At 38.0% G+C, this 26,672-nt stretch overlaps 3 protein-coding genes across 3 annotated transcripts in view; 1 reads left to right on the top strand and 2 right to left on the bottom strand.

Moving 5' to 3' along the window:
* Nucleotides 1-26,672, bottom strand: part of LOC125904870 (gastrula zinc finger protein XlCGF57.1-like) — a 194,375-nt gene that overhangs the window by 89,417 nt on the left and 78,286 nt on the right. The window lies entirely within an intron of this gene.
* The window catches only part of dnai2b (dynein, axonemal, intermediate chain 2b), a 216,301-nt gene that overhangs the window by 77,395 nt on the left and 112,234 nt on the right, over nt 1-26,672 (bottom strand). The gene's annotated exons all lie outside the window — the stretch shown is intronic.
* LOC125904896 (zinc finger protein ZFP2-like) lies at nt 2,217-12,130 on the top strand. The gene is made up of 2 exons (XM_049602611.1): nt 2,217-3,035; nt 7,950-12,130. The coding sequence occupies exons 1-2, from the start codon at nt 2,843-2,845 to the stop codon at nt 8,771-8,773; spliced, it is 1,017 nt and encodes a 338-aa protein (XP_049458568.1). The 5' UTR covers nt 2,217-2,842; the 3' UTR covers nt 8,774-12,130.

Genomic DNA, 26,672 nt, shown 5'->3' on the forward strand with positions numbered 1-26,672 from the left:
AGATTCTATGACATTCAGTGCACAAACATTTTTTTCCATCACGTGCAACATATATGTCGCACTGTACAGCCCTGTTATTGTTGTCATTATTATTATTATTATTATCATTATTGTTAATTTTTTTTATTATCGTTATTATTATTAGGGGAGTAGGTACACAGATTGGTTCACACCCTAACCTTCAGTGATAAGACCCTAAAAGAGATTGACAAAATGCTCAAACAAGACCTGTTACTTAAAGAAGACTGTTATCATGAACTCTGGTCGTCTTAACTTTCTTTGAACAATACATTTAAGATTAATTGGATAAAACAACTTTTCCAAAACCCAACTTCAGTCTGAGTCTTACTCCTCTCCACATGTTGTCCAAACTAGGTGGCACTGACTTTTTTCTTCTTTGTAATTATGACGTTGATAAAATGTCTGCTTTTCATCGCCAGGCCTTTCTCTCGTGGTCTCTCATCTACAAGCACAACTTTTCTCCATGTAACTACTTAATTTGGAAAAACAAAGACAGTCTGTATGAGCACACATCTCTTTTGTTGAAGAGTTTCTTAGAAAATATAACATCCCTGTAACTCCTGGACAGTTTGCTGAGGTGTTTGGGGCCATCCCCTCTGGTGTGTGTGTGTGTATGTGTGTGTGTGTGTGTGTGTGTCAGAGAAATGGCCAGGGCTTCTCTTTTGTTGGATTTTTGTAAGAGAAAAGTCCCCCTGGCCACTGCAACCCAGAACAACTTCCTGGGCTTCAGGAGGAAAGATTCTGGGAAATTGGACTCACAGGCCAAAGGCTTTGGGGTCTGGTCTGATTGGCCTGACCTCAATGACCTCTGCAACCGGACAGGAGTTGAGCTAGAGTGGTCTCAAAACAATGGACAGGTGGATATGCCCATCACTGATGAGCTCATAACTGACTCCTCTGTGGCTGTAGTGGCCATTATTAACCAGCAGGGGGTGAACATCGAACTGCTTAGTGATGCTGCACAAAAGGCCCTGCTTGGTATTAAGCAGACTGAGGCCAAAAAACATTGGCGTGGACTAAGACTGCAAGTTAAGTTAGCCTGTCTCGATTTTGTTGATCATTCTACCTCACATTCAGTGTACAGAAATGCTGCTATTGGTGAGGATGTCTTAAAATTTACCATCAAAGCAAGATTGCAGGTATTGCCAACTAAGTATAATCTGTCAACCTGGTACCCAAGTATGCATGAACCATTTTGTTTAAACCATGATTCTGAACAACTTGAATCAACAGCACATGTTCTAAATGGGTGTCATGCTTACAAAGCTCTGTATATTGCTCGTCATGACCGCATTGTTGATTTAATATCTGAGGCTGTGCAAAAAGCTTCACCATCAAGCGCTGCAATGTATAAAGACTTGAGAGTGTTGCCAGGTTGGTTTGACCTGGATTATGACATCTTTGCCAACATCCCCAATACACCTGACATTGTTTTTGTTGATAGCCGTCACATGGAGGTCCTGATTTTGGAAGTAAGTTGTGTGTGTGACCTGTACATGGACCAGGCTTTCCATGACAAATATTTAAAATATCAACCATTACTCCAAATCATAACAAGTCTTGGTTACAAATGCAAATTCTCCACACTCATATTTGGAAGCCTGGGCCATGTGTATAAATATACCACTAGTGGCCTGAACATTGCTGGCATATCTAAGTGCAGAGCAAAAAAGCTTGCTACGTTCTGCTCTGTTTCTGCTGTTATAGGCAGCCTGGCTGTATGGAGGAGAAGATGCTATGTATTTCCATGACTGACCAGTACTGTCTTCTTGACCCTTTTGTATTTGACTGCCTGCCATATTTAATGTAATTGATGGAATCAAATAATGACTTTAATGTGTGTGTGTGTGTGTGTGTGTGTGTGTGTGTGTGTGTGTGTGTGTGTGTGTGTACTTTTCAGAAATCAAAAACGGCTTTGATGGTTCACAAATGAACCTGGAAAGGGAAGCTTAGTCTATCCAGCCATGCGGTCAATAACAACAGACAACAAGAGCTATGTATGTTCCAGACAAATGTTGCAACACAACTATACCATGGAAAAGCTTTTGGCTCCTGCCTGATATGTATATATATATGTATATATGTATGTGTGTGTGTATATATATAGATATAGATAGATAGATAGATATATAATATAATATAATATAATATAATATAACAGATATTTGCTGACAAATAAGGTCAAAGAAATTTCCTTTAAACTTTTTCTACCCAGCAAACACTTGTATTAAAAATAGATTGAAGAAAGACTGATATAGACTGTAGCTTCTCTGATGAATTCCCTGAAACATTTATGTTGGTGTTGCACAGCTGTCAAATTTTGTGGCAGAAACTGTGATTTTATTCACATTAACAAAAACAATCTGTCTTGGTTTGAAGAATGTTGTTATTTGTCTTATCTGACAATGATGTAAAACACTGTTTACTTTAATCTCTTAATATTGATGTCAAAATATCACATTCATTGTTGAACGTACTCTGGTAAAAAGCCACGCTGTACTGCTTTCTATAACGAGTTTAGATACACAATAAATTCTCCCTGAAGCACTCTGAAAAACAAAAGGCACCTAAAACTGTTTTTAATGACGTCTTGAACCCGATCACACCTGTTCCATGGATCCTTTGTAAATGATCAACTTTCCGACGATTGTCGCTGTTCATACCACAAATAAAGTTTGAAGGGAAAAACACTGGGAAAAAACGCTCCGGAAATGACCGTGTGTCATTGAACAAAATGGCGACTGGCGGCCAGAGTGAGTGTTCGGTGGAGAGCGGACTGTCGTGTCAGTGAGGAGGAGGAGGAGGAGGAGGAGAGGTGAAGATGTGTAAAGTCCAAATGCTGAGAGCGTTGGTGAAGCAGCGACTAACTGCGGCTGCTGAAGAGATATTTGGGCTGTTTGAAAGAACGATAGCAGAGTACGAGGAGCAACTTTGTCGCTCAAAAGAGGAGAACGAGCGACAACGGAAACTACTGGACGCTGTTTACAACCCTCAGCTCAGGTTACACAGAGCAGGTTAGTGTCTTCTTCTTCTGTGGTTATAAACACACAGCAGGTTAGTGTCTTCTTCTTCTGTGGTTATAAACACACAGCAGGTTAGTGTCTTCTTCTTCTGTGGTTATAAACACACAGCAGGTTAGTGTCTTCTGTGGTTATAAACACACAGCAGATTAGTGTCTTCTTCTTCTGTGGTTATAAACACACAGCAGGTTAGTGTCTTCTGTGGTTATAAACACAGAGCAGGTTAGTGTCTTCTTCTTCTGTGGTTATAAACACAGCAGGTTAGTGTCTTCTTCTGTGGTTATAAACACACAGCAGGTTAGTGTCTTCTTCTGTGGTTATAAACACAGAGCAGGTTAGTGTCTTCTTCTGTGGTTATAAACACACAGCAGGTTAGTGTCTTCTTCTGTGGTTATAAACACACAGCAGGTTAGTGTCTTCTTCTGTGGTTATAAACAGCAGGTTAGTATCTTCTTCTGTGGTTATAAACATAGAGCAGGTTAGTGTCTTCTGTGGTTATAAACACACAGCAGGTTAGTATCTTCTTCTGTGGTTATAAACACAGAGCAGGTTAGTGTCTTCTTCTGTGGTTATAAACACACAGCAGGTTAGTGTCTTCTTCTTCTGTGGTTATAAACACACAGCAGGTTAGTGTCTTCTTCTGTGGTTATAAACACACAGCAGGTTAGTGTCTTCTTCTTCTGTGGTTATAAACACAGCAGGTTAGTGTCTTCTTCTGTGGTTATAAACACAGAGCAGGTTAGTGTCTTCTTCTTTTGTGGTTATAAACACAGAGCAGATTAGTGTCTTCTTCTGTGGTTATAAACACACAGCAGATTAGTGTCTTCTTCTGTGGTTATAAACACACAGCAGGTTAGTGTCTTCTTCTTCTGTGGTTATAAACACACAGCAGGTCTGTTACCAACACTGCTTCTTCTTGTGACGTCTCACCTGATAAAATGTTTTAAGAAATTTCCAATAAATGTTAATGAATTAATGAATCCCCCCAAAAAAACTAATAATATTTTGTTCACAACCTGTTTACTAGGGCTGTGGTGAACCAAAGAAAATCTTGGTCGACTAAAGTCGCACATAATCTTCAACTAATCGATTAGTCATGGGGAAAAAAAAATTTGCATGTTATTTTTACTGCAGCGGTGTTGTGTCTGTGTCACTCTGCCCTTACACCTCCAAAACACTAGTCGGCGGTGGAGGACTGTGTTAAGTGCTGTAAAGTTTAGTTCAAATCAAACTTTATTTATATAGTTGATTCAAAACACACATTAAACAAACACACATTAAACACACATTAAACATGGCTTCAGTGACAGTTTCAAAAATGCTATTTTGGTGGAGGCTTTACTGTCTTCACAATTTATTGTTTCTTATCTGTGAAATACAGTAAATCAAAGCTTCGTTTCCACTGAGGGAAATGGTGTCAGCTTACAGAGACAGACACGAGGTCTGCGTCACTATGACGCTGAGCGTGAGGGTGGGCGAGTTCAACTTTCTGTCAACAACAGGGGTGTTTTCAAAACACCCCTGTTGTTGACAGGTAACTTAGCCTGTCCCCCCGCCACAGGAAATAATGGATTAATCCTGGAAAGTGGTTGATGTAGCACTTTTCTCCTTATGAAAGTAACACTGCAATTATTCGACCAATGAGAATTTGCTCAGAGAGCATAGCGACCAAATAATCGACCAGTCAACCAGGAGACTACAGGCCTATTGTTTACTGACCATTACTGTTACCATGGTTGCCAAGCTGATTGTCATCAGTCTGGTTTCAAATGGAGACTCGGTGGATTCTACTTCCGGTTAAGGTGAGTTTAGGTAAACTGGGACAGTTCAGGCATCTTTTCAGTGAAAACACAAATTAACCCAAAAACGTCCGGGATACTGACACTTGAGTCCAGAATCAAGAAATGGTGGCATTCTGACCTAAGAATTATTCAGCTTATAAAAATTAAAAAATAAATACTTGCTGTTTTATTCCAATTATCTTAACTTAAAGACACATGTTCCCAATCCTGTTGAAAATGATTTGGTTGCAGCAACAAAGGATGTGTGTCACTTTCAAATGGATGATGCCTCACAGGCAGCAGCACAGGACACAGGCCCCATCACACTTCGTGAATGATGATGTGAAACCAAGTGATAGCATATCAACAACACTACTGATACAACAGCAGCAACGGTCATCCTTGCCCAAAAGAGATATTCAGGTCTTTGATGGTGACCCATTGCAGTATCATACATTCCTGAGAGCATTTGAAAATGGTGTTGAAAGCAAGCCTGACAGTTATAGTGATTGCCTGTACTTCCTCGAGCAATTCACTAGAGGTCGCACAAGGGATCTTGTAAGAAGCTGCCAGCATATGGACCCAGAGAGGGGCTATGCTCAGGCTAAAGTCCTACTACAGGAACATTTTGGAGATGAACACAGGATTGCAGCTGCTTATATGGATAAGGCATTGTCATGGGCCCCAGTTAAATCAGAGGATGTTAAGGCACTCCAGGACTACAGCTTATTTCTCAGAGGCTGTTCAAATGCAATGAATGAAGTGCAGTACATGTTTGAAATGGATATGCCTGCTAATATGCTGACAATAGTAAAAAAGCTGCCTTACAAGCTAAGGGATCGATGGAGGACTATTGCTTGTGAAATATAAGAGAGGCGTAACCAAAGGGCTACATTAACTAATATTGCTCATTTCATTGAAAGGCAAGCAAGGATTCTAACAGACCCAGTGTTCAGGGACATTCAAAATGCAACACCAGTATTAAGCAGAGGCATAAATCGAACCAGCTTAAAACCCAGATCTAGGCCAAAAGGAAGTAGTTTTTCTACAACTGTGACTACTGCATAGAACAATAGCAAGGATTGTCGAAAGCGTCTCTCATGCAAAGTGTGCAGTTTGAAACACCCACGATGCTTCACATCCACTCAAAGGAAAAGGAGCCAGTGACAGAAGGAGAACCAGGCACTGCTGTGGGCTGTGCTCTGGTAACCAGTGGGCTTACTGGGGCTGGTGGTCATGATTGCAAGCTTCATATAGTTCCAGTACAGATTAAATCCAAGAAAAGTAATCACACAGTGGTTACTTATGCCATCTTGGATCAGGGTAGCACGGCTGTTTTCTGCACAGTTAACCTCATGAACAAGCTCAACCTCTCAGGAAAAAGGACACGAATCCTTTTACGGACAATGGGTCAAGAGAAGGTTGTCAATAGCTGTGTGGTCACAGGACTGGAGGTGGCTGGCTTAGACAGGGAGACATACTGTGATTTGCCCAATACCTACACCCAGGAGTGCATCCCAGTGCATAAGGGCAATATTCCATGTCAAAGGGATCTTCAGAGGTGGCCTCACTTGGGAGATGTTCACTTACCTGAGATTGACTCCGAAGTTGAGCTAAACGTACCAAAGGCACTGGAACCACTACAAGTCATCCGTAGTGTGGATGATGGACCCTATGCCATTAAGACTATTCTGGGCTGGACTGTTAATGGACCACTGGGAGGAGACAATGGTGATGGAATGGATGTTGTGACTGTTAACAGAATCTCAGTCCTGAACGTGGAGGAGCTTTGGCAGCGGCAGTTCATAACAGATTTCCCAGAATGCAGTTATGATGAACAACCTGGTCAGTGGAGAGAAGACCAAAGGTTCATGAAGCTCGTCCAGGATTCAGCCAGGCTTGTAGATGGCCATTACCAGGTTGCATTGCCTCTGAGATAAAGTTGTGTGAATATGCCAAACAACAAGAAGGCTGCAGAGCAGCATGCCCTAAACCTAAAGAGGAGGTTTAAAAGAGACTCATCATTTTTTTTTTTTTTACATAAAATGTCATAAAAAGTAAAAATGTCAAAAAAAAGTAGTAAAAACGTCAGTAAAATCTCGGCCAAAGAAAATGTTAACAAAATGTCAGAAAAATATATATTTTTAAAAATTCGGAGAAAAAAAAAAGAATTAAAATGTTAGGAAAAAAATAAATTGTCACAAAAATCAATACAATTTTAGAAAAAATATTTATAACATGTCAGAAAAATGTTGATAAAATGTCAGAATTTCTTTCTATAAAACTGAAAAAAATTAGGAAAATGTTAAAAAAATGTTATTGAAATGTTCCGCCAAAAAAAAAAGTTCTGAAAAATGTTGATAAATTCATTCTTTTTTCTTTTTTTTTATTTCTGTGTCGTGCCATATATTTGGCCCGTTCCTCATGGGATTTCAAGACACCACTTTTTACAAAACGTACATCTTCCGGTCTTGCATACCAAACATGTGGAAAAAGAAAAAGAAACACAGGCAATACATAGGTTTCTATATAACATAACTATCGCGTATTTTAACATTATCTTGATAAAGCTTTTTCCACATACCTGGCTAATTTATATGTTTCATATGTGAACAGCCAACTCAGTCTTTGTGCATCGTCCATATTCATAAAATCAACGTCCATTTTTATCTTACTAAACAAAACTTCACGCAGTTCACAATACAAACGACAGTTGAAAACAAAATGAAACACATTTTCTGTATCATGTAGACAACACATTGGACAAATCCACCTTTCTTCTACATTAACATACCGTCCAGTTTCCACAGTCAAAGGTAAAATACCAGATCTCAGCTGGGCACATAAAGATCTCTGCTTTTTAGTCAAATTATATACATCATAATTCTCTGTGCCATATTCAGTTTTTATCCTCGTAAAAGTATGAAATTTTGGTTTAGTCCACATATCCTCAGCCCACTGTCCTTTTTCCTTAGCAAACACAGATTCTTCAAACAAATCAATGTTAAGCTTTTTGCCCCCCCACAAATAAATTGTGTTATGGGCACTATATCCTGCAGTGTGTCAGGTTGCTCATCTGGCATCAAATGACAGTTTGTCTCTGTTTTCTGTTTCCTGTTTGGTGCAGACGTCCAGCAGCTGTTGGTGGTTAAAGAAGAGGTTCCCCCTGAGCAGCAGGAGTGGAGCTCCAGTGTGGACCAGGAGGACCCAGAGCCCCCACACATTAAAGAGGAAGAGGAGGAACTGTGGAGCAGTCAGGAGGGAGAGCAGCTTCAAGGGCTGGAGGAGGCTGATATCACCAAGTTCACATTCACTCCTGTCCCTGTGAAGAGTGAAGATGATGAAGAGGAACCTCAGTCTGAGGGACACCACTGTGGAGGACCAGGACCAGGACCAGCGCCCGGAGACGATGACACTGATGATTGGACAGAGACCAGAGGACCTCAGACAGAATTAACCCATCTGAGTCTGAACATGTCTGTCCCTGCCAGTGACTGTCGTGCTGACGAGAAACCCTTCAGCTGCAATGTGTGTGGGAAAAGATTCATGCAGAAGGGCTACTTGAAGACACACATGAGGACCCACACAGGAGAGAGACCGTTCGGCTGCTCCGTCTGCAGTAAGTCCTTCTCACAGAGTGGGAGTTTACAAAGACACATGAGGACACACACTGGAGAGAAACCCTATATTTGCTCCGTTTGTGGGAAAGCTTTCAGCGAAACCGGAAACCTGAAGGTTCACATTAAAACTCACACGGGAGAGAGACCATACAGCTGCTCAGTGTGTGGGAAAGCTTTCATTGAGAGTATCCACCTGAAGGTGCACATGTGGAACCACACGGGGCAGAAACCTTTCGGCTGCTCCTTGTGTGGGAAAAGATTCCCTTGCAATGAGAATTTGGTGCGTCACATGAGGACTCACACGGGAGAGAAGTCACTCGGCTGCAGCTGATGAAGAGGACTGCAGAGGACGGGGGAGACCAGACAAGAAGTAGTCTTCATCAAAGCCAACAGAAAAATGTCAGCGAGTTTTAGAAACAGTATGAGACTCTTTACTTTTACTTTTGTGTCACTTACTTGTGTTTTCACATGACGATCCACTCAGGAGAGAGACCGTCAACCTCAAGAGTCAGAAACAGGAAGTGAAAGCAGGAAGTGGAGCTGCTGCTGATTATTAAATATTAAAGTTAAATATTTAGCTGCTTATTATTCAGCAATGTTTTCTCTTCAGTTTAACTCTTCAAAATCAGACACCTGTAGATAGCTGAGGCCTTTGTCTTCCCCATCGCCACGTCATGACCTCATGTTACTGTACGTTCTGTGCAGACATGGTACTTTGCTGTAATGACGCCAGCATTTCCCCATTATGACTGCAGGAGATAGTTGTTTCCATAATCCTGTGTATATATTTATCAAAAATAAAACCTGTAAAAGCTTGAACATTCAGCTAAAGGCACAAAACACGCCGTTGGTGAACGCCATGTGTCAACAAATAGGCCTCTGTTATTTTCAACGTACGACCCCACACTGGTGGTGGCAAGAAGTGCGTTGGTGCTCCGCCACTGTCCTGTTTCCAGCCTCGCTGCCCCCACATTTAAATGCATTTTCCCCACTAGCAGCTCTTCTCTGCTCCCGTAACAGCTCGACTCCTCTCCTCATCACAGATGTGTAAAGACAACTCTGTAGCTGTTTCTAACGGATGAGGAGAGACTTGAAAAACATGCTAAACTAAATGACCCACAATCGTTATGACAACCGATCAGATACTTCCTGTGATTTGAAGCTTAAGCCTAGCTCACATTACACAATTTTCACCACGATTTTGATGTCGCAGAGGATCTTGAGAGCCACTTTGGGTCGGAGGTGAGTTGGCAGGTAGACTGTCCTCATGTGTGAACAACCCTCTGAGCCAGTCGCCACCTCGTCTGTGACTAGGACTGCATATCTGGCATGCTAGAAAACAGGAGAGGTGTGACATGACTGACAAAGAGCATCAGCTAATGAGAGGCGGGATATGTCCCACGTCAGCACACAGGAGGACGGAATAAATGTGAGGAGGACAAGTCGGCAAGCAACAACAACAATAGCGGCGTCCACAGGAGCACATAGTGCGCGTTGTGTTCGGACCCAGGCTCTGGAGGCAGATCTGATTCATTTATTTTTACTTCCACGCAATTTAAATAACCCACCTGTAGCCAGACAGCACAGGGTCAAGGACAGACATTCTCTAGGGGAAATGGCAAGCCTCAATCTGGTGTGTTTCCTTGAGATGTACAGCTCTACCAGCCCCAGCAAGAAATCAAAGTCATCCGCTGTCATCTGTAGCATTTCCCTAAAACCCGTTCGATCACTCAGCTATGACAGGTACAATAATCTGGGTCAGAATACATGCATAGACTATATACAGGGATTAAAGTTCTCCGGCACACAGCGGATTTCCGGCGTGGCGAAATTTCTGTCCAGCACGGGCAGAAGTGCTCTACAGTGCGAGCATTTGACTTGCATTTGCCCCTAAAAATATATATATGTTCGAACCGGGAAAATGATTTAGGTGCACAGTGTGCGAGTAAACACAACCTACTGTTTACTGTAATCGGCATCGGACGTTTTTCCATCGATAACCGATCAAATAAATGTATTTTAAAACTCACTCCTTTTGCTCTGATACAGCCGTCTCTCTCCCTGCCTGCAGTCCCCACTGCACTGAGCTTTGTAACAATGTCCCGCCTACAGCCCCCTCTGATTGGTACATGGCACAAGTAATAGCCAATCAACACTGACGCCTGTGCATGCTTTCACATCATGTCACATTGAGACACAGAGCACAGACGGAGCGGGAGAGGCTCTGGTAAGCCAGCGGTAATTTTGAAGGTGAGGTAATAGAAACAACATTATGTGATCCATTTCAATGATGACATACTTGCCCAGAGGCGAAATTTCGACCTAACTGCCTGTTTAATTCACATCAAGCGCGATACAATTTTGCAAACAGCCTAAATGATTTAGCTTCTAAAAATAAATAGCACCAAGGCAAAAAAGAGATGTAGGAGCTATAAGTCAAATAGTCTGGTAACCACTGAAAGTTTAATCTTTATTTATAAACTCATTATACTATAAAAGTTTAAACTGAAAAGTAACGACTAAAGCTATAATCTTTATGTTCGTGTTGATAATAAACACGTTCCTTTGCAACACATACATTTGTACTCTTCATTTTGTGACCGCAACACCAAGCCCCCTGCTCCAGATAAGATTTCAGATTTCAGGCACAAAAATCTTCCGAGCTCCACATTTCAGGCACAAAATTTTTTCTTGCTTTAACCCCTGCTATATAGACAGTACGATGAAAGCTAATAGGCTAGCGGCGCAGTGGCAACTGAGTTTCATTCACAGAACTCACCTCCAACTCTCTGCAGAGTTGACAACCTGCGCAATCTGCGTGCAGCGACCTTTTCCTTTCCCCAAATCCCTTTCTTCGTTTCCTGTTTCTTCTCAGCGTAGAGCAGGGCACAAACGACCTGCAGAGCTCCAAGCTGTCGGACATCCATGTTGACAAGTAGCGCCAGGGAACTTCATAATATCCTGTTTTGGTCACACGTGACAAAATGTAGTTTGGTGTGTGTCATGTCACATGCCATACAGCGGTGGCGCCGGTGTGTTTTCAGTCCGAGGCTTCTGTCTTCCTGTCATCACATTTCATTGGTTATCACCAGGCTGTAAATGTTTTTCCACTGATTCTCAAAAACAGCTGAGAGACGACTCATCAGCTGTTTCCTGACGTCAGAGAAGAAATGCTCACTGATGGCGGTAACTGGTAAAAGACGTGGCTCGATGATGATGTCAGGACTAATTCAGGTGTTTGAGAAATGAACAGGTGAATTTATTTTTTATTAAATATCTAGAGAAGAAAACAGAGTGATGTCATCTGCAGATTCTTGTCACCAGTTCAATGTTGGGACCTACTGTTTTTTTGGTGTCTGAGATGGTGCTTTCTGTTTTCGTTGTTTTCTATTTTTTTTCCTGTTTTTTTTATTCGTTATTTTTTCTATTGTGTCTTTTTTTTAACATATATTTATATATCCTTAAACAGCTCAGTGTCTATATCAGTTTTGTAAAAGCACCATCTTTTATTTTGTATTTGTATATTTACCAGTAACTTCTGTATTCTTCATATTTCCTTCTGATCTGTGCAAACTGACGCCGCTCTCAATAAAACCATTGAACTATGACATCATGACCTGATAGTTGTTTCCATGATCCTGTATATGTGCTGATATAACACAGAAACCAACCAGCAGCAGAAAACTGAAGCTTCTCTTTCTCGTGTCATTGCATTGAATGCTCATCATGATGTCACTGAGCTGCGTGACGTGTGGTGCAACAACACACAGAAACATGAGTGACGTCTTTTCACGTTGCTTATAAAAGTGATTACATCTTAAAGCTATGGTCTACGTTTAGAAAGATAGATCAGTATCATTAACATCATTTAGATGTTGGTTATGGCCCAGTAGTGCTAGCTGCACAATGAACAGAACAGATCAACATAATAAATTAACAGTAATCTGTATGACACAATGAAGTAGCTTACAACAACATTATTGAAAGTAATAATATTATAGTTATAGTTCTGGCTACTGCGGTACAATATGTTGAAAGTATGTATTAATATCTGGCAGTATACATGTGTGACAATAGTCATATGTGTATAATAACAGTAGAAGTATGACTAATGACTAATGATGGCAGCAGCAGCAGGAGGCATCTGGCAGGACCACGGCAGCAGCACAACCACACACGTCACGCTGTCCAGGCACCGCTGTGATATGAGTTAATCTGAGAGACAGTGGAGCACAAAGGCTCCGGAGAAGAAGCCGAGTTAGTGACATCCAGAATGGCTGAGTTAGCAAGATGCAGTAATAGGATACGAGAGAGAGAGAGAGAGAGAGAGAGAGAGAAGGGGCCCGGTGTATTATAGGGGGGTCCTCCGGCAGACTAGGCCTAAGTCAGCCTAACTAAGGGCTGGTACAGGGCAAGCCTGAGCCAGCCCTAACTATAAGCTTTATCAAAGAGGAAAGTCTTAAGTCTAGTCTTAAATGTGAAGAGCAAAAGGAACCAAAAAAATCTATTCTCTCTGGCGGCTGCAGGAGCTGCAAAGAAATTGACCAATCACAGCCATCCGGTCCACATGGGAGTTACTCCTTGCTCAAATTTGCCCTCTCTCTCTCTCTTACCCTCTGTCCAATCCCCTCGCTCCATTTTGACACTCTTCTGCTCCTCTGAGCAATTCAGATACACGAGTTTCGATATGGAAAAAAAAAGAGAGCGACAGCAGGAAGCGGCCTCTGCTTGCCCCACTGGCAAAGGCTGAAAGGAAGTGTAGGTCTGCCTCTGAAAAGGCAGAAACGAAGAGGAAATGCGACAGATTGAGGGCTCAAAGCAGAGTAAACATCGGGTCATCCTTTGACTGATGGAGAAAGCTCCAGCAAGATCTGGGCCTGGAAAGTGCTGCTGATACAGCAGAGTTTTTGTTAAACAGGTAATATTTTGTGTTTACTGTGGATGTTGTGATATAGATAACTGTATGCCAATGCTGACTTGTGACTGTGAAAGCTGCCATTAGTTTTTTGTGTGGTTAGATGGTGTCGAAACATTTTTTATCTGCAATATTGTCAACATTTGTTTACTTGTTCGACGGAGACGTTAGCCTCATTTTTAGCATTGTAAGCTAAAACTGTTATCATGTTTACACATTGTCACATCAGCATGTTTCCTTAGGAGGCTACGAGGGGAGGGATCATGGAGCACAGAGAGAGGGGTGTGTGTGTGTGTGTGTGTGGCAGAGACTTAAGAAATATTTCATGTTTCTACATTTAAAGATGTGTCGGCTCGTGCAGGCGTCTTTAACTCCTTAACTGGAGCAACATCTGCCGCCACCTGCAGAGTGGAATTCATTTTCTGAATCTACTCGAGCATGTTGTTTTTGTCGTTCCTTCCAGTGCGGCTTTGTCTGGCTTAGATTTTTCCCGTGGAGATTTAATCTCTGGTACCACTGTTGGCGAGGGGCTCCTTCCCACAACTTTGAAAAAGTCTGACTATACTACATTTACAATTTTTGTTGACATGTTGCATTACTGTTTACTATGACATTTAGAATTTTCTTTTTTAAGTTTTGAATTTTCATTGACTGAAACGTTGAATATTGCTCAGCATTTCCCCGCAGAGTTTCCCCGAGAGAAAAAGACACGTTGTTGTTATCGTCCAAGTGTACATTACCAAATTTATCAAGTTAATCAGTGGTTGTCGGGAGCTCCATGAGTGAGCTACCATCTTTCTCGGCAGTGACGACATGCTATACTATGATGGGTTTTTTTTTTGTTTTGTTTTTTTGTTTTTTTTGGACACCATACTGTTCTATGATGCTTTTTTTTTCTTTTGACACCATACTGTTCTATGATGCTTTTCTTTGGACACCATACTGTACTATGATGCTTTTCTTTGGACACCATACTGTTCTATGATGCTTTTCTTTTGGACACCATACTGTTCTATGATGTTTTTTTTCTTTGGACACCATACTGTTCTATGATGCTTTTCTTTTGGACACCATACTGTACTATGATGTTTTTTTCTTTGGACACCATACTGTACTATGATGTTTTTTTTCTTTGGACACCATACTGTTCTATGATGCTTTTCTTTTGGACACCATACTGTTCTATGATGTTTTTTTTCTTTGGACACCATACTGTTCTATGATGCTTTTCTTTTGGACACCATACTGTTCTATGATGCTTTTTTCTTTGGACACCATACTGTTCTATGATGTTTTTTTTCTTTGGACACCATACTGTTCTATGATGCTTTTCTTTTGGACACCATACTGTTCTATGATGCTTTTTTCTTTGGACACCATACTGTTCTATGATGTTTTTTTTCTTTGGACACCATACTGTGCTATGATGATTTTGGTTTGGACACCATACTGTTCTATGATGGGGTTTTTTATTTGGACACCATACTGTTCTATGATGTTTTTTTCTTTGGACACCATACTGTTCTATGATGTTTTTTTTCTTTGGACACCATACTGTTCTATGATGCTTTTTTTTGGACACCATACTGTTCTATGATGTTTTTTTCTTTGGACACCATACTGTTCTATGATGCTTTTTTTCTTTGGACACCATACTGTTCTATGATGCTTTTTTTTTGGACACCATACTGTTCTATGATGTTTTTTTCTTTGGACACCATACTGTTCTATGATGTTTTTTTTTTCTTTGGACACCATACTGTTCTATGATGCTTTTTTCTTTGGACACCATACTGTTCTATGATGCTTTTTTTTTGGACACCATACTGTTCTATGAAGTTTTTTTTTATTTGTACACCATACTGTTCTATTATGTTTTTTTTTTTTGGACACCATACTGTTCTATGATGCTTTTTTCTTTGGACACCATACTGTTCTATGATGCTTTTTTTTTTATCTTTGGACACCATACTGTTCTATGATGCTTTTTTCTTTGGACACCATACTGTTCTATGATGTTTTTTTCTTTGGACACCATACTGTTCTATGATGCTTTTTTCTTTGGACACCATACTGTTCTATGATGTTTTTTTTTTCTTTGGACACCATACTGTTCTATGATGCTGTTTTTTTCTTTGGACACCATACTGTTCTATGATGTTTTTTTCTTTGGACACCATACTGTTCTATGATGCTTTTCTTTTGGACACCATACTGTTCTATGATGTTTTTTTCTTTGGACACCATACTGTTCTATGATGCTTTTTTTTGGACACCATACTGTTCTATGATGTTTTTTTCTTTGGACACCATACTGTTCTATGATGCTTTTCTTTTGGACACCATACTGTACTATGATGCTTTTTTCTTTGGACACCATACTGTTCTATGATGTTTTTTTTTTCTTTGGACACCATACTGTTCTATGATGTTTTTTTTTTCTTTGGACACCATACTGTTCTATGATGCTGTTTTTTTCTTTGGACACCATACTGTTCTATGATGCTTTTTTTTTTTTTTTATCTTTGGACACCATACTGTTCTATGATGCTTTTTTTTTTTTTTTATCTTTGGACACCATACTGTTCTATGATGGGTTTTTTTCTTTGGACACCACACTGTTCTATGATGCTTTTTTTTGGACACCATACTGTTCTATGATGTTTTTTTCTTTGGACACCATACTGTTCTATGATGCTTTTCTTTTGGACACCATACTGTTCTATGATGGTTTTTTCTTTGGACACCATACTGTTCTATGATGCTTTTCTTTTGGACACCATACTGTTCTATGATGGGTTTTTTTCTTTGGACACCACACTGTTCTATGATGCTTTTTTTTTTTTTTTCTTTAGACACCATACTGTTCTATGATGCTTTTTTTTTTTTTTTATCTTTGGACACCATACTGTTCTATGATGCTTTTTTTTTTCTTTGGACACCATACTGTACTATGATGCTTTTTTTTGGACACCATACTGTTCTATGATGTTTTTTTCTTTGGACACCATACTGTTCTATGATGCTTTTTTTTTTTTCTTTGGACACCATACTGTTCTATGATGCTTTTCTTTTGGACACCATACTGTTCTATGATGGTTTTTTTTCTTTGGACACCGTACTGTTCTATGATGCTTTTTTTTTTTGGACACCATACTGTTCTATGATGGGGTTTTTTATTTGGACACCACACTGTTCTATGATGCTTTTTTTTCTTTGGACACCGTACTGTTCTATGATGCTTTTTTTCCTTGGACACCATACTGTTCTATGATGTTTTTTTTTTCTTTGGACACCACACTGTTCTATGATGCTTTTTTTTCTTTGGACACCACACTGTTCTATGATGCTTTTTTCTTTGGACACCATACTGTTCTATGATGCTTTTTTCTTTGGACACCATACTGTTCTATGATGCTTTTTTCTTTGGACACCATACTGTTCTATGATGCTTTTTTTTCTTTGGACACCATACTGTTCTATGATGATGCTTTTTTTCTTTGGACACCATACTGTACTATGATGCTGTTTTTTTCTTTGGACACCATACTGTTCTATGATGCTTTTTTTTTCTTTGGACACCATACTGTTCTATGATGCTTTTTTCTTTGGACACCATACTGTTCTATGATGCTTTTTTCTTTGGACACCATACTGTTCTATGATGTTCTTTTTTTCTTTGGACATCATACTGTTCTATGATGATGCTTTTTTTCTTTGGACACCATACTGTTCTATGATGCTTTTTTTTTTATCTTTGGACACCATACTGTTCTATGATGCTTTTTTTTTCTTTGGACACCATACTGTACTATGATGTTTTTTTCTTTGGACACCACACTGTTCTATGATGGGTTTTTTTCTTTGGACACCATACTGTACTATGATGCTTTTTTTTTTCTTTGGACACCATACTGTTCTATGATGCTTTTTTTTTTTTCTTTGGACACCATACTGTACTATGATGCTTTTTTTTTTCTTTGGACACCATACTGTTCTATGATGCTTTTTTTTTCTTTGGACACCATACTGTACTATGATGTTTTTTTCTTTGGACACCATACTGTACTATGATGCTTTTTTCTTTGGACACCATACTGTTCTATGATGCTTTTTTTTCCCTTTGGACACCATACTGTTCTATGATGCTTTTTTTTTCTTTGGACACCATACTGTTCTATGATGCTTTTTTCTTTGGACACCATACTGTTCTATGATGATGCTTTTTTTCTTTGGACACCATACTGTTCTATGATGCTTTTTTTTTCTTTGGACACCATACTGTTCTATGATGCTTTTTTTTTTGGACACCATACTGTTCTATGATGTTTTTTTCTTTGGACACCACACTGTTCTATGATGTTTTTTTTTCTTTGGACACCATACTGTACTATGATGCTTTTTTCTTTGGACACCATACTGTTCTATGATGCTTTTTTTCTTTGGACACCATACTGTTCTATGATGCTTTTTTTCTTTGGACACCATACTGTTCTATGATGCTTTTTTCTTTGGACACCATACTGTTCTATGATGCTTTTTTTTTCTTTGGACACCATACTGTACTATGATGCTTTTTTCTTTGGACACCATACTGTACTATGATGCTTTTTTTTCCTTTGGACACCATACTGTTCTATGATGCTTTTTTTTCCTTTGGACACCATACTGTTCTATGATGCTTTTTTCTTTGGACACCATACTGTTCTATGATGCTTTTTTTTCTTTGGACACCATACTGTACTATGATGCTTTTTTCTTTGGACACCATACTGTTCTATGATGTTTTTTTCTTTGGACACCATACTGTTCTATGATGCTTTTTTTTTTCTTTGGACACCATACTGTACTATGATGCTTTTTTTTGGACACCATACTGTTCTATGATGTTTTTTTCTTTGGACACCATACTGTTCTATGATGCTTTTCTTTTGGACACCATACTGTTCTATGATGGTTTTTTTTCTTTGGACACCGTACTGTTCTATGATGCTTTTTTTTTTTGGACACCATACTGTTCTATGATGGGGTTTTTTATTTGGACACCATACTGTTCTATGATGTTTTTTTTTTCTTTGGACACCATACTGTTCTATGATGCTTTTTTCTTTGGACACCATACTGTTCTATGATGCTTTTTTTTCTTTGGACACCATACTGTTCTATGATGCTTTTTTCTTTGGACACCATACTGTTCTATGATGCTTTTTTTTGGACACCATACTGTTCTATGATGTTTTTTTTTCTTTGGACACCATACTGTTCTATGATGCTTTTTTCTTTGGACACCATACTGTTCTATGATGCTGTTTTTTTCTTTGGACACCACACTGTTCTATGATGCTGTTTTTTTCTTTGGACACCATACTGTTCTATGATGCTTTTTCTTTGGACACCATACTGTTCTATGATGCTTTTTCTTTGGACACCATACTGTTCTATGATGCTTTTTCTTTGGACACCATACTGTTCTATGATGCTTTTTTTTCCCTTTGGACACCATACTGTTCTACGATGCTTTTTTTTTTTTTTGGACACCACACTGTTCTATGATGCTTTTTTCTTTGGACACCATACTGTTCTATGATGCTTTTTTTTTTTGTTTGGACACCATACTGTTCTATGATGGTTTTTTCTTTGGACACCATAATGTTCTTTGATTGTTTTTTATTTGGACCCCAGACTGTTCTATGATGGTTTTTCTTTGGACACCATACTGTTCTATGATGCTTTTTCTTTGGACACCATACTGTTCTATGATGCTTTTTCTTTGGACACCATCCTGTTCTATGATGCTTTTTTCTTTGGACACCATACTGTTCTATGATGCTTTATTTTTCTTTGGACACCATACTGTTCTATGATGCTTTTTTTCTTTGGACACCATACTGTTCTATGATGCTTTTTTTTTGGACACCATACTGTTCTATGATGTTTTTTTTTCTTTGGACACCATACTGTTCTATGATGCTTTTTTCTTTGGACACCATACTGTTCTATGATGCTTTTTTTTTCTTTGGACACCATACTGTTCTATGATGTTTTTTTCTTTGGACACCATACTGTTCTATGATGCTTTTTTCTTTGGACACCATACTGTTCTATGATGCTTTTTTCTTTGGACACCATACTGTTCTATGATGCTTTTTTCTTTGGACACCATACTGTTCTATGATGCTTTTTTCTTTGGACACCATACTGTTCTATGATGCTTTTTTTCTTTGGACACCATACTGTTCTATGATGCTTTTTTTTTCTTTGGACACCATACTGTTCTATGATGCTTTTTTTTGGACACCATACTGTTCTATGATGTTTTTTTCTTTGGACACCATACTGTTCTATGATGCTTTTTTCTTTGGACACCATACTGTTCTATGATGCTTTTTTTTTCTTTGGACACCATACTGTTCTATGATGATGCTTTTTTTCTTTGGACACCATACTGTTCTATGATGCTTTTTTTTTCTTTGGACACCATACTGTTCTATGATGCTTTTTTCTTTGGACACCATACTGTTCTATGATGCTTTTTTTTCTTTGGACACCATACTGTTCTATGATGATGCTTTTTCTTTGGACACCATACTGTTCTATGATGCTTTTTCTTTGGACACCATACTGTTCTATGATGCTTTTTCTTTGGACACCATACTGTTCTATGATGCTTTTTCTTTGGACACCATACTGTTCTATGATGCTGTTTTCTTTTGACACCATACTGTACTATGATGCTTTTTTCTTTGGACACCATACTGTTCTATGATGCTTTTTTCTTTGGACACCATACTGTTCTATGATGCTTTTTTCTTTGGACACCATACTGTTCTATGATGCTTTTTTTATTTGGACACCATACTGTTCTATGATGCTTTTTTTTTCTTTGGACACCATACTGTTCTATGATGCTTTTTTCTTTGGACACCATACTGTTCTATGATGCTTTTTTTTTTTCCTTTGGACACCATACTGTTCTATGATGCTTTTTTTTCCTTTGGACACCATACTGTTCTATGATGCTTTTTTCTTTGGACACCATACTGTTCTATGATGCTTTTTTCTTTGGACACCATACTGTTCTATGATGCTTTTTTTTCTTTGGACACCATACTGTTCTATGATGATGCTTTTTTTCTTTGGACACCATACTGTTCTATGATGCTTTTTTTTTGGACACCATACTGTTCTATGATGTTTTTTTCTCTGGACACCATACTGTTCTATGATGCTTTTTTCTTTGGACACCATACTGTTCTATGATGATGCTTTTTTTCTTTGGACACCATACTGTTCTATGATGCTTTTTTCTTTGGACACCATACTGTTCTATGATGCTTTTTTTCTTTGGACACCATACTGTTCTATGATGCTTTTTTCTTTGGACACCATACTGTTCTATGATGCTTTTTTTCTTTGGACACCATACTGTTCTATGATGCTTTTTTTTTGGACACCATACTGTTCTATGATGCTGTTTTTTTCTTTGGACACCATACTGTTCTATGATGTTTTTTTCTTTGGACACCATACTGTTCTATGATGCTTTTCTTTTGGACACCATACTGTTCTATGATGCTTTTTTCTTTGGACACCATACTGTTCTATGATGGGTTTTTTTCTTTGGACACCATACTGTTCTATGATGCTTTTTTCTTTGGACACCATACTGTTCTATGATGGTGTTTCTTTGGACACCATACTGTTCTATGATGCTTTTTTTTTGGACACCATACTGTTCTATGATGTTTTTTTCTTTGGACACCATACTGTTCTATGATGGTTTTTTTCTTTGGACACCATACTGTTCTATGATGCTTTTTTCTCTTTGGACACCATACTGTACTATGATGCTTTTTTCTTTGGACACCATACTGTTCTATGATGCTTTTTTCTTTGGACACCATACTGTTCTATGATGCTTTTTTTTCTTTGGACACCATACTGTTCTATGATGCTTTTTTTTTCTTTGGACACCATACTGTTCTATGATGATGCTTTTTTTCTTTGGACACCATACTGTTCTATGATGCTTTTTTCTTTGGACACCATACTGTTCTATGATGCTTTTTTCTTTGGACACCATACTGTTCTATGATGCTTTTTTCTTTGGACACCATACTGTTCTATGATGCTTTTTTTTTCTTTGGACACCATACTGTTCTATGATGCTTTTTTCTTTGGACACCATACTGTTCTATGATGCTTTTTTTCTTTGGACACCATACTGTTCTATGATGCTTTTTTTTTGGACACCATACTGTTCTATGATGCTTTTTTCTTTGGACACCATACTGTTCTATGATGCTTTTTTCTTTGGACACCATACTGTTCTATGATGCTTTTTTTTTCTTTTGAAACCATACTGTTCTATGATGATTCATTTTTTCTAGGGACACCATACAGTTCTATGAGGCTTTTGTCTTTGGACACCATACTGTTCTATGATGCTGTTTTTTTCTTTGGACACCATACTGTTCTATGATGCTTTTTTTTTCTTTGGACACCATACTGTTCTATGATGCTGTTTTTTTCTTTGGACACCATACTGTTCTATGATGCTGTTTTTTTCTTTGGACACCATACTGTTCTATGATGCTTTTTTTTCCCCTTTGGACACCATACTGTTCTATGATGCTTTTTTTTTTTCTTTGGAAACCAAACTTTTCTATGATGTTTTTTTCCTTTGGACACCATACTGTTCTATGAGGCTGATTTTTTTCTTTGGACACCATACTGTTCTAAGATGCTTTGTTCTTTGGACACCATAATGTTATAGGCTGCTTTTTTTCTTTGGACACCATACTGTTCTATGATGCTTTTTTTTTTTTCTTTGGACACCATACTGTTCTATGATGCTTTTTTCTTTGGACACCATACTGTTCTATGATGCTTTTTTCTTTGGACACCATACTGTTCTATGATGCTTTTTTTTTTCTTTGGACACCATACTGTTCTATGATGCTTTTTTTTTTTCTTTGGACACCATACTGTTCTATGATGCTTTTTTCTTTGGACACCATACTGTTCTATGATGCTTTTTTTTTGAAACCATACTGTTATATGATGTTTTTTTGTTTGGAAACAATACTGTTATATGAGGAGTTTATTTTGGAAACCAAACTGTTCTATGATGGTTTTTTCTTTGGACACCATACTGTTCTATGATGGGGTTTTTTCTTTGGACACCATACTGTTCTATGATGCTTTTTTATTTGGACACCATACTGATCTATGATGCTTTTTTTCTTTGGACACCATACTGTTCTATGATGGTTTTTTATATTTGGACACCACACTGATCTATGTGGATTTTTTTGGACACCATACTGTTCTATGATGGGGTTTTTTATTTGGACACCATACTGTTCTATGATGCTTTTTTTTTTCTTTGGACACCATACTGTACTATGATGCTTTTTTTTGGACACCATACTGTTCTATGATGTTTTTTTCTTTGGACACCATAGTGTTCTATGATGGTTTTTTCTTTGGACACCATACTGTTCTATGATGCTTTTCTTTTGGACACCATACTGTTCTATGATGGGTTTTTTTCTTTGGACACCACACTGTTCTATGATGCTTTTTTCTTTGGACACCATACTGTTCTATGATGATGCTTTTTTTTCTTTGGACACCATACTGTTCTATGATGCTTTTTTCTTTGGACACCATACTGTTATATGATGCTTTTTTCTTTGGACACCATACTGTTCTATGATGTTTTTTTTTCCTTTGGACACCATACTGTTCTATTATGCTTTTTTTTTTATCTTTGGACACCATACTGTTCTATGATGATGCTTTTTTTTCTTTGGACACCATACTGTTCTATGATGCTTTTTTTTCCTTTGGACACCATACTGTTCTATGATGCTTTTTTTTCCTTTGGACACCATACTGTTCTATGATGCTGTTTTTTTCTTTGGACACCATACTGTTCTATGATGCTTTTTTTTTCTTTGGACACCATACTGTTCTATGATGCTTTTTTCTTTGGACACCATACTGTTCTATGATGCTTTTTTCTTTGGACACCATACTGTTCTATGATGCTTTTTTCTTTGGACACCATACTGTTCTATGATGCTTTTTTCTTTGGACACCATACTGTTCTATGATGCTTTTTTCTTTGGACACCATACTGTTCTATGATGCTTTTTTCTTTGGACACCATACTGTTCTATGATGCTTTTTTTTCCTTTGGACACCATACTGTTCTATGATGCTTTTTTTTTCTTTGGACACCATACTGTTCTATGATGCTTTTTTTTTGGACACCATACTGTTCTATGATGTTTTTTTTTCTTTGGACACCATACTGTTCTATGATGCTTTTTTCTTTGGACACCATACTGTTCTATGATGCTTTTTTTTCTTTGGACACCATACTGTTCTATGATGCTTTTTTCTTTGGACACCATACTGTTCTATGATGCTTTTTTTTTCTTTGGACACCATACTGTTCTATGATGCTTTTTTCTTTGGACACCATACTGTTCTATGATGTTCTTTTTTTCTTTGGACATCATACTGTTCTATGATGATGCTTTTTTTCTTTGGACACCATACTGTTCTATGATGTTTTTTTCTTTGGACACCATACTGTTCTATGATGCTTTTTTTTTTTTATCTTTGGACACCATACTGTTCTATGATGCTTTTTTTTGGACACCATACTGTTCTATGATGTTTTTTTCTTTGGACACCATACTGTTCTATGATGCTTTTTCTTTGGACACCATACTGTTCTATGATGCTTTCTTCTTTGGACACCATACTGTTCTATGATGGTTTTTTTTATTTGGACACCATACTGTTATATGATCTTTTTTTATTTGGACACCATACTGTTCTATGATGCTTTTTTCTTTGGACACCATACTGTTCTATGATGCTTTTTTTCTTTGGACACCATACTGTTCTATGATGCTTTTTTCTTTGGACACCATACTGTTCTATGATGCTTTTTTTCTTTGGACACCATACTGTTCTATGATGCTTTTTTCTTTGGACACCATACTGTTCTATGATGCTTTTTTTTCTTTGGACACCATACTGTTCTATGATGCTTTTTTTCTTTGGACACCATACTGTTCTATGATGCTTTTTTTTTGGACACCATACTGTTCTATGATGTTTTTTTCTTTGGACACCATACTGTTCTATGATGCTTTTTTTTTTCTTTGGACACCATACTGTTCTATGATGCTTTTTTTTTCTTTGGACACCATACTGTTCTATGATGTTTTTTTTTCTTTGGACACCGTACTATTCTATGATGCTTTTTTTTCTTTGGACACCATACTGTTCTATGATGCTTTTTTTTTTCTTTGGACACCATACTGTTCTATGATGCTTTTTTTTTTGGACACCATACTGTTCTATGATGCTGTTTTTTTCTTTGGACACCATACTGTTCTATGATGCTTTTTTTTCCTTTGGACACCATACTGTTCTATGATGCTTTTTTTTTTATCTTTGGACACCATACTGTTCTATGATGCTTTTTCCTTTGGACACCATACTGTTCTATGATGCTTTTTTTTTTCTTTGGACACCATACTGTTCTGTGATGCTTTTTTCTTTGGACACCATACTGTTCTATGATGCTTTTTTTTTTTCCTTTGGACACCATACTGTTCTATGATGCTTTTTTCTTTGGAAACAATACTGTTCAATTATTCTTAATATTTCTATTGACACCATACTGTTCTCTGATGCTTTTTCTTTGGACACCATACTGTTCTATGATGCTTTTTTCTTTGTACACCATACTGTTCTATGATGTTTTTTTATCTTTGTAAACCATACTGTTCTATGATGCTGTTTTTTTCTTTGGACACCATACTGTTCTATGATGCTTTTTTTTCTTTGGACACCATACTGTTCTATGATGCTTTTTTTTTCTTTGGACACCATACTGTTCTATGATGCTTTTTTTTTTGGACACCATACTGTTCTATGATGCTTTTTTCTCTTTGGACACCATACTGTACTATGATGCTTTTTTCTTTGGACACCATACTGTTCTATGATGCTTTCTTCTTTGGACACCATACTGTTCTATGATGGGGTTTTTTATTTGGACACCATACTGTTCTATGATGTTTTTTTCTTTGGACACCATACTGTTCTATGATGTTTTTTTTCTTTGGACACCATACTGTTCTATGATGCTTTTTTTTCTTTGGACACCATACTGTTCTATGATGCTTTTTTCTTTGGACACCATACTGTTCTATGATGCTTTTTTTTCTTTGGACACCATACTGTTCTATGATGCTTTTTTTCTTTGGACACCATACTGTTCTATGATGCTTTTTTGTTTGGACACCAAACAGTTCTATGATGCTTTTTCTTTGGACACCATACTGTTCTATGATGCTTTTCTTTTGGACACCATACTGTTCTATGATGGGTTTTTTTCTTTGGACACCGTACTGTTCTATGATGCTTTTTTTTTTTGGACACCATACTGTTCTATGATGGGGTTTTTTATTTGGACACCATACTGTTCTATGATGTTTTTTTTTTCTTTGGACACCATACTGTTCTATGATGCTTTTTTCTTTGGACACCATACTGTTCTATGATGTTTTTTTCTTTGGACACCACACTGTTCTATGATGCATTTTTTTTCTTTGGACACCATACTGTTCTATGATGCTTTTTTCTTTGGACATCATACTGTTCTATGATGATGCTTTTTTTCTTTGGACACCATACTGTTCTATGATGCTTTTTTTTTTTATCTTTGGACACCATACTGTTCTATGATGCTTTTTTTTTCTTTGGACACCATACTGTTCTATGATGCTTTTTTTTGGACACCATACTGTTCTATGATGGGGTTTTTTCTTTGGACACCATACTGTTCTATGATGCTTTTTTCTTTGGACACCATACTGTTCTATGATAGGGTTTTTTATTTGGACACCGTACTGTTCTATGATGTTTTTTTTTTTCTTTGGACACCACACTGTTCTATGATGCTTTTTTTCTTTGGACACCATACTGTTCTATGATGCTTTTTTTTTCTTTGGACACCATACTGTTCTATGATGTTTTTTTATTTGGACACCATACTGTTCTATGATGCTTTTTTCTTTGGACACCATACTGTTCTATGATGCTCTTTTCTTTGGACACCATACTGTACTATGATGCTTTTTTTTCTTTGGACACCACACTGTTCTATGATGCTTTTTTCTTTGGACACCATACTGTTCTATGATGCTTTTTTCTTTGGACACCATACTGTTCTATGATGCTTTTTTTCTTTGGACACCATACTGTTCTATGATGCTTTTTT

This window comes from Epinephelus fuscoguttatus, linkage group LG17 (genome assembly GCF_011397635.1).
Source record: "Epinephelus fuscoguttatus linkage group LG17, E.fuscoguttatus.final_Chr_v1".
Lineage (NCBI taxonomy): Eukaryota > Metazoa > Chordata > Actinopteri > Perciformes > Serranidae > Epinephelus > Epinephelus fuscoguttatus.

What these genes read in the sequence shown, in the direction of transcription:
- LOC125904896 (XM_049602611.1), top strand. Translation starts at nt 2,843, where the DNA reads ATGTGTAAAGTCCAAATGCTGAGAGCGTTGGTGAAGCAGCGACTAACT. An exon ending in GCTCAGGTTACACAGAGCAG is followed by an intron (nt 3,036 to 7,949) that starts GTTAGTGTCTTC and finishes TGTTTGGTGCAG; the next exon opens with ACGTCCAGCAGCTGTTGGTG.